We start from the raw sequence: 17,182 nt of genomic DNA, 5'->3' as shown, positions 1-17,182 counted from the left end.
ACCGTCCTTGGGGGGAGGCGCGGTGCTCTGCAGCTCGGAGAAGCAGGCATTTGCACCATTCACAGAGAGCAGGGCGAGCTGGTGGAGGGTTTGGTGCGCTGGTCAAAGGGAGTCAGTGAGTGAGTGTGTGGGGGGGGGATGTAGACTGAGAAGACACTAATACTACAAGAGAGAGATTTTGAAAGAACAGATGATAACAGGACACTCTGAAAAGAAAAACTGGGGTCAGGGAGAATTTCTCCAGTTCCGAGAGAAATTCAGGGACAATAATGATCAGGACATCAGTAAACATGGAAAACCAGGAAGAATGCAGTAGCTATGTTAAACATACAAAATCAACAGAGTTGGTGATGTCTGACAGGATATGAAGGTTAAAGGAAAAAAACAAATCAAATATTATCCTCAAGTTCATGATCCAACTACGCAGGGTAAATAAGATCCACAATGATGAAAGAGATGCTTCGTGCTCTTAGGTTTTCCCCCTATAACTTGGGGTACCTGTTTCATCTACTCATAGTTCTCACCTGGAGTGACCCCGCCAATGCCTCCATCTAAAACTCAGGACCAGAGAAGTTAAAAGCTTGGCTTGGGGTTGTAACAGTGACCTGAGACTAAAGAGGAGACACTCTTGTCACTGAGTTCATGACCGTTTCCACTTCAGCATCATGACTAGTGTCCACGAATCTTTCCCAACAGAGCGATTATAATTCTGAGAAAGGCACGCCTGCAGCAGGCGACGCCCCTGTCTTCCAGCAGAACGCCGTGCATTCTTTCTGCCAGAGAGGAAAATGGAGCCAGGGGCAGACACATGACCCACGACCTCCCACATGTGCACGGAGAATACACAAGAGGCGGCTGGCTGGCCCCAGGAATCAGCCTAAGAGTCTTCTGTGCCGGGCTCACAGCAACAACAGTGTACTTCTGGATGCTCAGAGTACTTTCTGCCATCCACTCACACACCGCTACAGGCTGAGTTGGGAACTGCACATTTTCATGACACACTGTAGACAACCGAGGAGCTTGGCGAATGAGGTGTGCTAAAATTCAGAACAAAGGTGAATATTAGAGCCGATTATTTACCAGCAGAGCCACAAGGGAAGCACAAGAATACTGGAGTGGGTAGCCTATCCCTTCTCCAGGGGATCTTCCCAACCCAGGAATCCAACCGGGGTCTCCCGCATTGCAGGCGGGTTCTTTACCAACTGAGTAATGCGGGAGAACTGGGTTCGATCCCTGGGTTTGGAAGATCCCCTGGAGAAGGGAAAGGCTACCCACTCCAGTATTCTGGATTAGAGAATTACAGTCCATGGGGTTGCAAAGAGTCAGACACGACTGAGCGACTTTCATTTTCACTTTTCATTAGAGCCGAGGGAGAGAAGAGTAACGAAAAATACACAAACTCCTTCACTTCGAAGTGGGGGCTTTTCAGTCTTACCAGATTCATGTTCTGAAGGTGGGAGTGGGAGATACTCAAGAGGATGGGGAGCAGGAAGAGGAAGTCCACAGGAGAGGCCAGGGACAACTTGTAGTTTAGATTATTTCTAGACCAACCCTGTTTAAAGACACTTCATATGAGGAAGAAAATCTGAGTAGCAAATAAAGCAAGCTTTTGGGTTTTTGTTTTAGAATCGGAAAAATGCTGGGGCCAGGATATGAAAACAACACCTCTACCCAAGTCTTTTGAGACAGAACAGCTTACAATTTGGAACTGATAAATGAAGAAAAGGGTTGTTAAATTTTGAACAAAGGTTTTCTTTTGATGCAAAAGGGCTTTCTCTCAGTTTCTAACCTTCTTTCCTTTAGTAACTATTATCTGAATGTCTCTATCCACTTACAGAATGAGGAACAGACATTTTTTCCCCCTAAAATAAAAATGTGTGAGGAGACACCAGGCTTACTCTTTCAGGGAGACTGAGCTTGAGTGGCTCAGCTACACAAAAGCTCTGCTAGGCCGCAGCTGGAGGGCAGGGTGAGACAGCCACGGAGAAGACAGAGCATGCGCGCAGTGACCAGTGCGCAGTTCCAGGGGGAACCTGGGGCAAGAGCGCCTTTCTGGAGAAGCTGAACCCACCGAAGAAAAGACCTGCAAGAATTCTGAAGCTCTGGGGGTTCCCTAAGGAAAATGCCAACTTGCCATGACCACTCCACAGCACAACTCAGCCGCTGAGAAGTGCTGCCTAGGCAAACAGCTCTCAATCTGCTGCTCACTGACTAACTCTTAGACCACTGAGCAAAGGAACATCAGAAAGTGGGGAACTCCTCCAACACGAAAGAAACAAGGCAAAACTAAGAGAGAAAAGGAGCCCGGGGGACAAAGACAGAAAAACAACCTGTACATCTCATAACATCATGCATTCAGAGACAAGGGAGTATGTACGGAATCCATGAAATAAGAACAAGATGCTATTTAAAGATAAAGATAAATAAAAAGGGACAATCAGGTGATGAAAAATAGCTCAGGGAAATTAAAAATATGAGAGCAAAACTCAAAATTTTAATAGAAAAATTGGAAGATAAAAATCAAGAAAATCTCCCCAAAAGAAGAACAAAATAGGAGACAAAAGATAAGAAAAATCTGAGGAATAACCCGATGTCCACCACTTACCTAATGATTCCAGATACAACAAAAGAGAAAAAAAAATCAAAGAATAAAAAGCAATTTTTCAGAACTGATAGAATAATATGAATCTTCACACTGGGAGGCCTAGCAAGAGTCTGATGAATAAAAATATGCAACAATTGACATTTCCACAAGATTTTCGAAATCCAAGGATAAGAAGATTCTAAAAACTCTTGAAGACAAAATAAAGAAAATAAATATGTGTCATGGAGAGAAATAAGAAGAGTACCAGTGGATATCAGAAGACAGTAGAGCAGCACCATCTAAATTCTGAAAGCAAATTCAGTCCAGAATTCTATACCCACACAATCTGCCATGATATTCTGATAGAGATTTTCAGAACTGCAGGCCTTCTTAAAAAGCTGCTGTAAGATGAGTGAGGAGACAGACACGGGATGCAGGCCAGAGCAGGTAACAGGAGCCAGGTGGAGTGGACCATCGACAGGGATAGGAACAAGGCAAATCCAACAGCCAATCCAGAGTGAACGGGCTGAGAGGGTCTGAGAAGGGCGGTGTCCTGGGGAAAACACCGAGCTGACAGACCATCAGACATAAATGACACAGCAGAAAGTTTTGTACGCTGTGCCTAGTAGAGGGTATGGGGAAAATTACACAGTTACACTTCGCTCCCCCACCAGAAAACATCACAAATGTGTTAGAGTACACTACTTGGCTTAGCAGGGAACACTATTTACAGTCATAAAAATATAAACACCAAACACTAAAATAACACTATAATAAGAATAATGCATCAGTATTTTGAGTGGTAAAAGGCCTAAATTCTAACCAACCAAAAAAAAAGTCCAGATAACGTCAGGAACTAACACATGAAGAAAGTCAATGTAAGATCTGTGCTTTAAATGTAAAGATAAATACCGTATAAGATACCATGTAAAAAATGAAGGTGCTGTAAGAAACAGGCATAGGCGATAAAGAGGTGAGGGGGTATGATGGAGGAATGTTGTTTTTTGTGCTGTTTAGTGCAGCTTAATTTTTTAAATCTATGTGCATATATTACTTTGGAACCAGGATTCAAATTCAGACAGTGTGGACCCAAACCTGGAGCTCTTAACTTTGAAAGAAGGCAGGAAAATTTATAATCCATCAATTATTTTGCAGATAGCTATCTGATCGTCTTTCACCTCCTGATAAGCCTAGGCAATCAAAAGCAATCAGACTAACAGACACAAGTAAGGAGAAAGCATTTATTTTCTCGTATCTAAAGTCCTATATTTTTCTATCAACAACAACAGAAAACACGGCCTAAACAGCAAGAGCAGCAGAAAAGGAAAAGTTGGAAAAAATTGCAGTCACACAAACTATAGTTAAAAAATGACTAAGTTTCCTTGATATATGAATTTGTTGGAAAACCATTTATCAACAGCCTGCTTCTCTCCAGCAGAGTCCCTCAAGCCGAGAGCCATGTCATTCCCCTTTGACTGATTAATTAGCCAATCAGGGGACATTTTTCATTGTGAGGCATGATGGTTTATTCCAGCTAATGTTTGGTCTCTAATGGCAACATATTAAAGCCAACTCGGCTATTTTAGCCCCGTGGAGTGACCAAAAGGAAAGGATAGAAGATAAATCAAAAGAGCTCCCTTCAGTTTCCCTTCAGTCCTTAACAAAACCCCCAAGGAGCAAATGGCTGGGGGAAAGATCCTCTACCAATAAAGAGAAAAAACAAAGAAAAGAAGGGTGGAAATGCCTTCAAGCCAGGGGGATCCTTTCCTGCTTCTGAAGAGCAATAATTTATCCTCTGTTGATTAACAGACCACTGATAGAACAGGCACCAAAAAGTCAATACCTAGCTCTTCTTGCTTTTATCAAAAGCTGTGCTCAATAGAAAATCCCACTCTGCAATGCTTCTTCCTCACTTGGAACAGTTTCACCCGCACTCTGAATTAGACACGGCCAGCGAGGAACCTGATTGAAGGCACTATTTATACACCTGCAGACAGGCAGCTGCCCACTGTGCTACACGTGCTTTAAGCTTCTTACCCTTCTCTGTGCCCTTGACAAGCAAAGCATGGAGAAGGAGAACTTGGAGTATCAGAGGAATACAAGCTCCTACAGAGGACAGATATGAGTATTCACATATCCAGGAGACAGGAAGCACATCTTAGACACGCTCAGTATATACTGCCAAACACACTCAACAAGACAGTCCAAGCAGCTAGTCTCCACTATGCAATTCCACTCTTGCATACATAACACTGCCCAGCTTTCTCACTTGCTGATAAGTGAAGGATTACAAACTAGCAGTCTGCGTCCGGTGAGATCACTGACACCATCATCGTGGTTATTATTTTGTGAATCTTGCACACTTTCAGACCAGGCTATGAGTTTCCCTGGTTCCCTGTCATCTTAAAGTTAGACTACGAACACAGTTCCAGTCACATGCCTGGATCCACTGGCACTTGACTGTGAGGCCTGGGAAGAGCTGTTACTCACGGTACCTATTCTTTTTTGTGCTTTGTCTATTCAGGGACTCCTGCCCTTTGGGTCTAGGTTTGGGCCCATCAATTTTCTCTGCAGCTGTTTCTAACTTCTCCAGTAGTCGTGTTAACGATGCCCTAGTCTGTGTTGTTCCCCCAAGGATTAAAGTATATATCAACAGCTGAATTCAATTCAACAAAACCTTCGTTGAGAACCTATTCCATGGCAGGCCTGGCTCTAGATGGTATGGAGTACAAAACTCCTGCCCTCTAGGAGGTTCCAGTCTACTAAGGAAAAACAGATGGTACAAGCGAACTATTTAGTACCTGAGAGAGTGACACCTGCTATGGAGAAAAATAAAGCAAAGGAGAGGGGACAAGAGTATCAGGGATTTTTGTTGTTATTGTTTGTATTTTCTGCTATAAATTAGGGTTTCAAGGAAGGCCAGCTGAGGCGACGTTTGCACAAAAATGTGAGTTGGGGACAAGCACTCCATGCAGAGGAGCCACCAAGTGCTGAGAGTCAAGGCAGGAGCCCTCCTGAAGTACTGGAGGAACTGGAGGCCAGAGCGACAAGGGCAGAGCTGCAGGGAGAACCAGCCGAGGATGGCAGTGACCGTGAGTGTGTGAGAGCTGGGAGGTGTCGTCACGCAGGACTTCAGGCCCCTGGGAGGGAAACCTGCTATTTCACCTCAACATTATTTGATTTCTTATTTAAACACATCAAACAATTCAGACTCCTCTCCTGGAAAAAGGACATAAGTAGATAAAGTCAAAATTGCCCACACACCTGAAGATAAGGAAGAGCAATCACAGTAACGGTCTCTCCTTTGTAGTCTAGGAAAATGTAAACCTTCAAGTCAAGTACCGTTTCAAATGTGAGTATTTCGTGTGTTCGCTTTCCTCCAGAATCAGAGAACCTTCGACCCGGAAGTGCTCACAGGCACGTGGTTCATGCTCACCTATTACAAGACGGCCTCCAGGAAGCTGGCCACACGTACATCCTGCACGGCTGGCCCGCTCTGCCAGCCCACGCTGTTTCCTTTCTCTGAGGAGGAATCTTTCTATGAATTTCATCCACCAGTTCCAGTCTGTCCTCTGAAGTTTACCAAACCAATCTGTTCCTTTCCTAGAGGACCCCTGAAACCATTCACATCTTCAAAGTCAGGGTCTCTCTATAGTCCAGGCAGAATTTCCTAACTGCTCATCTGCTAATTCCCGTGCAAAACTTGCTTTCCAGATCGCTTCGGCCCAACTGCTACTCTCTGAACACATTCTTATAAAATACAGCACCCAGTTCAAATACAGTCACCAGTGCAGAAAACACCCCCAACATCTGTTGCTTCCAGCTGCTCTTAAAGCACCCCAAGCCTGAACTCAGGACAGTTACCATACTGCATTTCTTATTTTGACTTAGGTCAAACTTGTGGTCAGTTTACATGTTCCCAGCCTCTAAGTTAATTCTCATTCAGATGAGTTCTTTTCAAAGATTCAATGAGATTTTACACATCTTCACAAAATTTGATCTATCTGGCTTTGGTCAAATGTCCCAGCTCAGAGAGAGTATTGTGAATCTTGATTCAAAATCAATGGTCAACACGCTGATAAAAATTACTAAAGTCATCACTGCTGGCAAAAAAATACAGACCTAAAATGTGATAATGAGCTTGTTTGTGGGCTTAGTTTAATTTTACTGCTAACCAAAAGGTGCTTCCTTGTAAAATGACCTTAGCAAACTCTAGGCTGGGAAAGCAACTCAACTCATGAATGGTGATGCCAGGTCCAGGTGAGGAGAGGGAGGCAGAGTGACAGAGACTTGTAGGAGGAAGCGAAATTCAAATTCAAGAGTCCACATCTAGCAAACCACTTACAAAACTCAACCCAATTCACAAAAAAGAACATGAAAATTCAAAACTAAGGAGAAACAACCAACCAACCAGGGACTTCCATGGTTGTCCAGTGGCTAAGACTCCAGGCCTCCAATGCAGGGGCCCAGGTTTCCATCCCTGGTCAGGGAACTAGCTCCCACATGCTGCAACTAAAGATCTCATGTGAAATCAATCAATTAATCAATCAATAATTCTTTTTTTTTTCCCCAATAATTCTTTTTTTTTTTTTTAATTTAACCAACCAAAAAAGAAAAGTCTGCTTGGAAGTTAGTTTTCAGATTTCACAATCAGCAAGAAATGGGAGACACTAAAAAACTATTTCCATTAGTTCCTATCTGGTTGAACTTCCTGATACTCCTTTTTTTTTTCCTTCTCTCAATTTTTCCCTCCCCCACATTCCCAGTTTCCTTCCGCTATCCAGCTTGTTTCCTGTTTCAGCCTTATCACTAGAGAAAATACTCCTAAACCACATAGAGGATCGAGAGTGCGCCCCAGCATTCCTGCTCTGTTTCTCTAAACAACACGCCTCTGGCTCAGGCTTTTGGCAAAGGGTGTTCTTCCCTGAGGTTAGTCTAGTCCACACACCAGGAGGAAAAAAACCCAGATAATACACGTTGTTTTTAAGGCTCCTTGTAATCTATCAACTGTTATTATCATCTATCAATTATTACTAAGAGGATCACATTTAACCTTTGTATGAAGCCTCTAAAAGTTTTTTTTTTGGTAACTTTGTCTGGAAAGTACTGTTAGTAATAAACATAAATAGCTCTATACACAGTTGAAAATCAGTGTTGAGACACAACGTATCAATCATAGGTGGTTTAATACCTCAGGGGTCCTCTTCTGTCTTTTTCCAAAAATGCAGTCAAGATCTGTTTGACTCCGAGATGAGAGATCCTTCCCTAGAAATACATGATGCCTTCAGTAATACATTCTAGAATAAGAAGCACAAATATAAACCATAAAACTGGGTTTGGGAAATAAATAAACAATTTTGTAAATGACCAACTTTCTCTTTCCCTTTCACTGACTTTTGCTGTTGTTCAGTTGCCAAGTCTTGCCTGCCTCCTTGCAGCTCCATGGACTGCAGCAGGCCGGGCCTCCCTGTCCCTCACCATCTCCCAGAGTTTGCTCAAACTCATGTCCATTGAGTCAGTGATGCCCTCCAACCATCTCATCCTCTGCTGCCCCCTTCTCCTTTTGCCTTCAATCTTTTCCAGCATCAGGGTCACACTGTTTAATCACTAAGTCCAATTAATTAAACTTAAAAATTAAACAAGTGAACCAGAACCCCTGACTTCCTCTTAATGGGACATACAAGCCTGAGCATGCAGGTGGAGACGAAAACTAAATTCTCAAGCCAGCTCTACTACTGGTACACTTTCAAGGTATAATTTCTGGGCCTCTGGGTTCCCTTAGTAAACAGTAAAACTCCGTTACTTCAAGGAGACAGGAGTTATACTCAATGAGGGTTACAAAATGCAGAAGAAAAATATGCTGCTAAGATACATAGCTCCAAAACCCCACCTGTGCACAGGAAAGAGAACATCCTGTATTGACACATACAAGCTCAGTAATTAATTGAATGTATGAACTTTTTTAATAAATGCAAATTAAAATTGCTGCATTAGGGTGAAAAGATTTCAGACTTTTTCTGTTTGTTTTTTTCACTGTAATAGTGTTATCATTTTAAATAAAAGGATAAGTAATAAGTAGGAAATTAAATGGCTTCTGGCAAACTGGTATCCAAAGGACCCTTGATTCTTATTAAAAACACTAAACTCTTTAACTTAATTTCAAACCCACAAACCAACTAATTTAAAACTCACTTCTATGGAATTTCCACTTCTACCCACAATACTGTGTGAGCAGCCAACCAAATCTACTCCCATTTGTCAACTTCATGGTAGATGTATATATAAAGTCTGGAAGCTCCGGGGGAGTGAGGCTCTGGCTTAGACACAGGAATCTGTTTTGAGTTGGAAGCCTGAGTTCCACTGTCACGGACTCAGTTATCTTCTTGGCTTCCTGCAGCAACCTGACTTGGCACAGCATTGTCGTGACCCAGAAAGGGTTCCAGTTCACTGGCTACCGCTGGGGCATTCAAATATGATATTGCTCAGTGACTCCATGAAATTAAAAAAAAAAAAAACAAAAAAAAAACCACCCTGCAATGTAATGCAAAACCAGGTGCCCAAACCAGTCTCTGAGGCTGCCGTACCAGACTTCTAAGTCCAGTCGGCGTGACCTGTTCCCACCTGGAGGGCAGGCTCTGCATTGCTCTCACCCCCCTCTGCCTGAGCTGGAAATAAAGAAAGCTTCCTGGTTCTAGCTGGTTAGTCCATAGAGCCCAGACAGATGATCCCAGAGGAAGCCTACTCATGAGCAAAATGAAGCCTCCCAGATGGGAACGCAGACAATGAACCAGAATAGTGGAGGATAAAGCTGGCCACTGAGGGGAGACGTGGGCAACCCTCAGGAGGCCTGAGGTCTGTTCTGAGCTTAGTCCTCAGTGTAACCCGTTCCACACTATAGAGAACATTCAGGGCGGCAGCTTCTATTTCAGAAAAAGGAGTTGTACTGGGATCAAGATACGTAGTGGCCACCCACCCCTAAGCTAGCTTCTGAAATGGAACAGACACCCTAAAAGAAATGCAAATGACAATCACTTTTACAACAACTCAACTAAAAAGAATGCTGGAGGGATTAGAAAGCGGGAGGACGGACATGCAAGATCACAATTCTAAAACAGGATGTCAAAACATGAACACACAGAGATGAAAATGATGCTAAAAATCAAAGGGAAGCTGTCAAGCTAATAAGAGAATGTACCAATGAAAGTGCAAGTGTTTCTAAAGTTTTGGTGACGGGTTCTTGTATCAGAAATGCTTATCCTTTAGCAAAGTTCACTTAAGCAAATGTGGAAACCAGGACTGTTACAGGCCTTGCTCTGGATTTGATCTGGAAAACAAAACACAGAGAAGAATTAAGAGTCAGAGACCAAAGGAAAGGAACTTAAAGGCAGATGAAACTATGAAGATGGAAGTTATATTGAAATAGTTATTAGTTAATGGTCCTGTTGACTAGTTTATAAATGTTATAAAATTATGGCCAGTTTTGAATACAATATGTATATTAAAAATGAGTTTGAAAGTTACTGGTCTCCATTCTCAATCATGGTCAACTCACAGCAAACACTGTTGATGAACTTCTCTCTTAGAGAAAAGGACATCAAAAAATTGAACAGAATAGGGAATATATGACATCTGCCTGGATTTGGTTTCTGTACTCACTAGTCTTCAACTGGCCACAATACTCCAGGAACCAAGGATAAAAGATTCCAGTAGCCAAGCTGATGTAACAAAGTCATGAAAGGATGACCTGATTCTTTCAGAGAACAGCACTTTACTTATGATCATTTTAGCTGTTTTTCTAATAATGAGGACTTTCAGGTGTTCCCTTCTATCAGTGTAGCAATTTGAAGAGAAGAACATGACCCCTACAGCCAGACTCACTTACAACACCAAGAAGCCCACATGGGAAGCAAGTAAAACTGTGAAAAACCAACACAAGAACTTAAGAATCATGGAGATGTAGAGCCTCTCTCAGTTCAAGGGCAAAAGTCATACAGAGCCCAACAAGGGAGCACTGTGTTTTAACCACAGCTCAAAACGCTGAGTTTTTCAACTCATAGTAAAGGCACAAGGGAAAGGAAATGCAGGTTGAAAAATACACCAGTTAAATAAAAAACACTGAAGCGTTACATAGATAGCTAGCTTCACTTGCTTCAAAAATTTATTTGCATTCCCCAATCAAGAAGGATAAAACAGACGATATTATATTTTGACTTTGGTTTTTAATGAAAACATATAGAACTGATAATAAGCCGAGGGATGGAAGATGAGGAAACTTCTCTGAAAGGGTAATAATGTGAGAAAATCAGGAAACCTGAAAGAATGGAAACAGGGGGTGAAATGAGATCCTCACACCTGATAGTAAGAGAGTTGGAATATTTTTTTAAAGCCTGCAATGGTGCTCCTTTACACTTAAATGTCAAAAGAGCAGGAAGAAGCAGAACACCCACCTCCAGCAGAGTCTGGCTACAGGGAGCCAGCCTCGCCAGGACACTAAAGTCAGTGTCAGACGAGCAGCTGACCACCGGGACATGCGAGACGAGCGCGAGTACTTTCCTTATTTAAGGAGTGAAGTATCACAGATTGTTACAGGAAAAAGAAGCCCAAATACAACGAAGCTGCACAAGTATTGTCTACACAACCTCCCACCCACTCAGCCACCGCACGACTGGGAGCAAAAAGCCAGGCTCTCTGGACAACCTCGCCCTGTTAAATATTAAAAACGTCAAAAGCATCTTTGGGGAAATTGCCATCTTCCCTAATTTTCTTTTCTCTGCAGGTACAGCCTCACCAAACGTTTTTTAGATGAAAAAAAACCACCACTGAGTTTAGGCCCTTAAACAAATATGGATGAAATTAACATCTTGAAATTATGTAATAAATTATGTCAAATTTAAATTATGAACTTGGGATGAGAGAAAGGAATAATTATGTATCAGAACTAAAATGCTACAGCCAATATTTAAGCAGCAACACATTTTACAATACTGCTGTAATCTCCCTGCAGTGAAACTTTTATCTTCATTCTTCACACAAGCTAAATAAAATGCTACCTTCTCATGTTTGGGGTTTCTGGACCACTGATGGAGCTACAATATGAACCCTCCTCATCCAATGAGTGAGTTACCGTAACTAAGAGCAGATCCCTGAGCTAAAATCCTTATCATCCATTGTGCTGGACACCCATGATTTCCATATAATGGCGTCATTTCTGATAAATTCTGAAAAAGAACCTATTTTAGAACTCAACAATGACTTACAAAGATCTTTCATTTCCCAAAAAAGCAAACTGAGGCTGACAGAAGGCAAGAGGTTAAGTGATTTGTCTGAGAGTCACAGCCAGAAGCCAGGTTCCTGTGACCTGAGACAGTCTGCCGTGGAGGAGGCAGTTTATCATTCACGTTCAGTGCCAACAGTCGCTCTACAAGGGAGACTTCTTTCAATAAATTAAAGCACTTTAAAATAAACTCACACTGTGGACTGTGAAAATACATGGCGACTGATCATGTCCTCACTACCTGGATTCCTGCCTCCTCCTGTGTTCTCTACTGATTTCCACCTTGCTTTTCCCCTATTTTCCCACTCACTCTTCTCTATCTTTGTAATATATCTTGAATTATCTTCCCTGCATACCAATGCCTCCCTTCTCCCCAAACAAAGCTAATAAATAAGCAAACCTCATATTATTTTATTTTTAAATTTTTTTTTAAGTCTTCAATTGAATTCATTACAATATTGCTTCTGTTTTATGTTTTTTGGTCCTGAGGCATGTGGGATCCTAAGTCCCTGACCAGGGAATGAACCTGCACTCCCTGCATTGGAAAGCGAAGTCTTAACCACTGGACCACCAGGGAAGTCCCACAAACTTCATTTCAAAAGAGAGAAAAAGGAGGAATAACACACCAAGCAGGCTGACAGCGTGAACTGGCAAGGGGATGGCTTAACTAGAAACAGAAAGAAGACGCTCCCGGCATCCACAGATTAAAGTAGATCGAAGAGGTTTATTCCGGCTTCAGCAAATGCTTCAGGTGAAATCACGCATGCAGGCTGCTATAATAAGAAGATTCTGTTTGCAAAAGTGAAAGCTTAAAAGGCTGCCATGCTATCCAAAAGTCACAGGGCACTTTTAATTTCATTAGTTTGCTTAGCACCCTTCTCCTGTTATCTATTTTTTTCCCCTATAGGGTCTAATGAAAAGGAAGGATATTTCAGGGATGGGGATGAAGTGACCATTTAGCCCCTCCTGAAAAGGACTGATGGGCCACCAAGGACTGTTTTCTGTCCGGCAGCAGGTCAGGAGTGGAGAGAACCCCTGCTTAGAAGCCATACCGGAGAATGACAGAGAAGGTTCTATCCTGGGAGAAAGAAGAGGGGCTAACGTGATGAGCCAGATGACCATACCTGCCAGGAGACGGAAGGGGGAAGCCTTAGTTTCTCTCTGCACACGTCCCCAAAACTAATCAGCTCTGCCATGAGCCCTCCCTCACACCGAGCCCAGTCTACCTTGTGGGGTCCTGCTCCAAATGAGAACCACCATGAACAGTTTAGAGCAGTGGGAACTCCAGCTCCCTACTGCCGTTCAGGGGGTTCTAGGAGTCAAGGAATTCCCAATCACGTCAACAAGACTAAAGCAAAGATGTGCTTTTCCTGCCATATAGAGGTAGAAATATACATCCAGTCTTCCATAGATGAACCATCACAAGGTGACTAGATAACATAATTATCATCATACTTATACTTTAAGTATATTAATATAATAAACAGGGGTTTGTACCTGGGAAGTATGCTTAATACATAACAATGGGAAAATATCTGGGGAGTTGATGAGGTCAAGTTAAATGGTTTTTTTCCAATACAAGACTGCCACCTCCTGGTTAAAGAGGACAGCTGCACCCACGACTGACCACGTACAGCCCTGGAACCGGAGTCGGGATGTAGCGATGGAGGAAGACACCTTTTCTAACACTACCTTTGCAATGACCGTGGAACAGTTAAGTTTGCACTCCATGAAACAGAGAAACGGTGTGGAACAATAGAAGAGTTAACTCGGGAGGGAGATCTTTCATACTGGAGAACTCAATATAGAGGCCACTTCATGAATGTTTATGAATCTCATATAGATTCTATGTGATTCTCTAAATGGGTCCATTTTAAAAGCTGTTCAACACCAAAATTAAACTCTAAAAAGAGCTTAATGCAACTAAGAGAAATGTAACTAAAAGTACTGAGCGATAAATTTAGCCACATAAAAGTCTGTCTTCTCCTCTAAATATTAATAGCAAGTTAACTTCCACTCTCAGCTTTGCCAGAGGACTTGCACGCAGTCTAAGGGCAGAGCTAGGGCCCACCTCGGCATGAGTGAGGCTGCGTCTGCACTCTAACAAGACCCCCGGTGACTCACAAGTGCAGACACCTCAGCACTGCTGTGGATCAAGCCGGTCAGTGAGTCTGTCCTTTTCCATTTTGTACATAAGACAAGTGATGCTGGTGAAGAGCTAAAAATACTCTAAGAAATCCAGATGTGAACACAGAGATTTAAAACAAAGAAACGCGCAATTTTACCTTTTGTGAATTTCATATAGTGAACACGGTTTTTGGAGATTTTGGACTTCTCTTCAAGACTGAAAGACTTCTTTTCCTTGTTGTCTGGGGAGTCTTTTAAAAAAAAAAGGATGAAAAGTATTTCATTAAACTCTCCGCATTCTATTCTCAATCCCCTATGGTGACATGGTCTTATCTAAATAAAATCCTTAGGAACTTAATCATTTATTACTGAACTGTAACCAAAGATTAGAAATATTCTTAAACTGTGTACTACCCATCAGGCAAGGCTATTCTCGAGAAATTTGTAACATCCTGGAGGAAGAGAAATGAAAGTTTGTGTTCACACAAAACCTCCGCATGAATGTTCATGACAGTCTTATTTGTGATAATAAGATACTAGAAATAAACCAAAATTCCTTCAATGGGTGAATGGCTAAGCAAATTCTGGTACTCCCTTATATGGGAACATTACTCCACAATAAAGAGGAAGGAGATACCGTGTGACAACCTGGATGGACTTCACTGGCGGGCGACTGGCGGGCATTATGCTTAAGTGAAAAAAGTCAATCTACATACTAAATGATCCACTCATACATTCTGGAAAGGAAAAACTACAGAGATGGAGAACAGTGAAAGGTTTAACAGGGACAAAGATGAAAGTGGAGTTTGGAAGCTGGAGGGGTAAGGTGGGTACAAATACAGAAAGGCAGCATGAGGCAGCTCTTTTGTGGGAACAAAGCAATTCCGTATCTTGAATGTGGTGGTAGCTACATGAATCTATACATGTGATAAAACTGCATTGGAACTACACACACACAATTAAATGAAGGCTAAAAAAACCCAAAATACTGGTGAAAACTGATTAAGAACTGTGGTCTAGTTAACAGTCAACACCAGTGTCAATTTCCTAGTTTTGATATCATGCTATGGCTCTATTAGATGTCATCACTGGAGAAACTGGATGAAAGGTATTCAGGACTCTTTCTACAACTATTTTTGCAATTTCCTGTAAGCCTAAAATTGTTTCAAAATAAAAACTTCTTTTAGAAAGTGAGTTAAGGTAAGACAGATTAATGATAATCCAAAAACAGGTCAGAGATGAGATGAGGAGCAGAGTTGGCACTCTGCTCTGAATCTGAGCCACCGCCTCAAACTCCAGATTTAGCTGGAGGCTCACCTTTCAGGATAAAAACAACAATAAAAACAAATCGCTGAGGAATGAAGTCATGTGGTTATATTCCTTTGACGAAAGAGGAAAATGTAGGGGAGAATTAGTCCCTCACCTGAAATATCAAAGCAAGTAGATCTGGAGTAAGAGTCAGTGACAGGATTCTAACGAGCTGCCTGTATGCCCTCATCTTTATCTATTTGTCAAATTCAAGTAGCAGAAAGAGAATGTCATAGGTAGAAAAGACATTGAATTTTCCTATAGTTATGTCGTAAGGAAATATATAAAGATGAGATTAGAGAAAGGAGAAAAAAAATTTTCACCTTAATACTGAAGCAAAACAAGCACATGCTTGTTTAACATGATTAAACATGTTAACTAACTGTAATTCTTCCCAGGAAATTACACAGTAAGTCTCGGAACAACATAAAGGTAGATGCTTCAAGCTTTCAGATTAAGCACGGCTTAATCACATCAACAGCCTGAAACATTCTCCATGATCACTTCCCAAGAACAACTTGCACCTTCTTTCAAAGACATCCTACCTGTAAATTTCTCCTGCTCTTTTTGCAGGCAAAAAACTTCATATAGCACACTACATTCTCAATTTGGATGTTCCAAACACAAATCACCAAGCAGCATACCAGATTGAAGTAGTTTTTACCAATGGAAAGCTTCTTAAGTACTAGCTGCTGGGCTAAGCTTTCTATGCATTCCTGTAATTCATCTCACAACCACCCTGGAAGATAGCTGCTATGATTATTAAACCAACCTCACAGGACACTGAAGCATGGAGGGTAAAGTAAGACCCACTGAGGAGGTGGCTATGAGGGAACTGGGAGCCAGGCAGATACGTGAGCGTGCACATCCTTAACCTGTACACTGTGCTGCCGCAGAGCTGTGCTCACACTCAGGGGAGGGGAGAACCTCCTGGGAGCCTCACCACCTTCCCAGAGCAAACCTGAGCCCAGACGCGTCCTAGGGCACCAGTTTCTACCTGCCTGTCCACACGCACGCTTACCTAAAGCTGCTCTGTTCTGTGCAGATACATCACTCTGGTCCTCCTCCCACTTGACACCAGAGGAGCACAGGTCTCCTTGCACCAGGATCAGTAAGGAACAAGATGCAGAGCTGGTGTCAGGGAGGGGTCCTTTCATCAAAGCCAGTCCCCTCCCCACCCTATCTATCTCATCAAGAGAGGCAGTTCCAAAAAAGGTTTTACCATTCTAACAACTATTTATCAAAACTTGCATTTCCTGGTTTTGTTAATTGTTGTTCAGTTACCCAGTCGTGTCCAACTCTTTGCGACCCCATGGACCACAGCACACTAGGCCTTTCTCCCTCACCATCTCCCAGAGTTTACCTAAGTTCAAGTTCATTGCATCGGTGATACTGTCCAGCTGTCTCATCCTCTGATGCCTTCTTTCCTTTCTGCCCTCAATCTTTCCTAGCATCAGGGTCTTTTCCAATGAGGTGTCTGTTTGCATCATATGACAAAAATACTAGATTGCTAGTTATAACCTACTAATTAGTAATGACAACTGAATCCAAAGGAAAAATATTTACACATAGGCCTTGAGGTTACTAGAAATAAACCAAAAATTTACATGTATTTGTTTTGTAGCAGAAAAACATGACAAGATGATGAGTTTTTAAAAATTCAAGCAAAAAATATATTAATACAAAATATCATGGGGTATATGCAATGGAATTATTTCAGAGGAAAAGAAACTAGAAAATATAATATTGCTGAGTATTAAAGAACTTGCTTTTCTATTTCTAAACAGAAGACCATGGATATCAAATTGCTCTAGTATTAAATACCTACTGAACACATTTGGGACTGATGAAAAGCTCTTATTTTCAAAAGTCGATATTTCCCAAATAGG

At 41.9% G+C, this 17,182-nt stretch overlaps 1 protein-coding gene across 4 annotated transcripts in view; it reads right to left on the bottom strand.

Moving 5' to 3' along the window:
* Positions 1 to 17,182, bottom strand: part of PINX1 (PIN2 (TERF1) interacting telomerase inhibitor 1) — a 62,776-nt gene that overhangs the window by 33,576 nt on the left and 12,018 nt on the right. For all 4 annotated transcript variants that reach the window (XM_025281350.3, XM_006064318.4, XM_044939706.2 and 1 more), the window contains 2 exons: positions 14,144 to 14,236; positions 7,776 to 7,849 (listed from right to left, as the gene is read on the bottom strand). In XM_025281350.3, the coding sequence (XP_025137135.1) occupies positions 7,776 to 7,849; positions 14,144 to 14,236 (167 nt within the window). The remainder of the gene's footprint in view (positions 1 to 7,775; positions 7,850 to 14,143; positions 14,237 to 17,182) is intronic.

This window comes from Bubalus bubalis, chromosome 3, assembly GCF_019923935.1.
Source record: "Bubalus bubalis isolate 160015118507 breed Murrah chromosome 3, NDDB_SH_1, whole genome shotgun sequence".
NCBI lineage: Eukaryota > Metazoa > Chordata > Mammalia > Artiodactyla > Bovidae > Bubalus > Bubalus bubalis.
The sequence above is the reverse complement of the archived record's forward strand: the minus strand, read 5'-3'. Positions and strand labels throughout refer to the sequence as shown.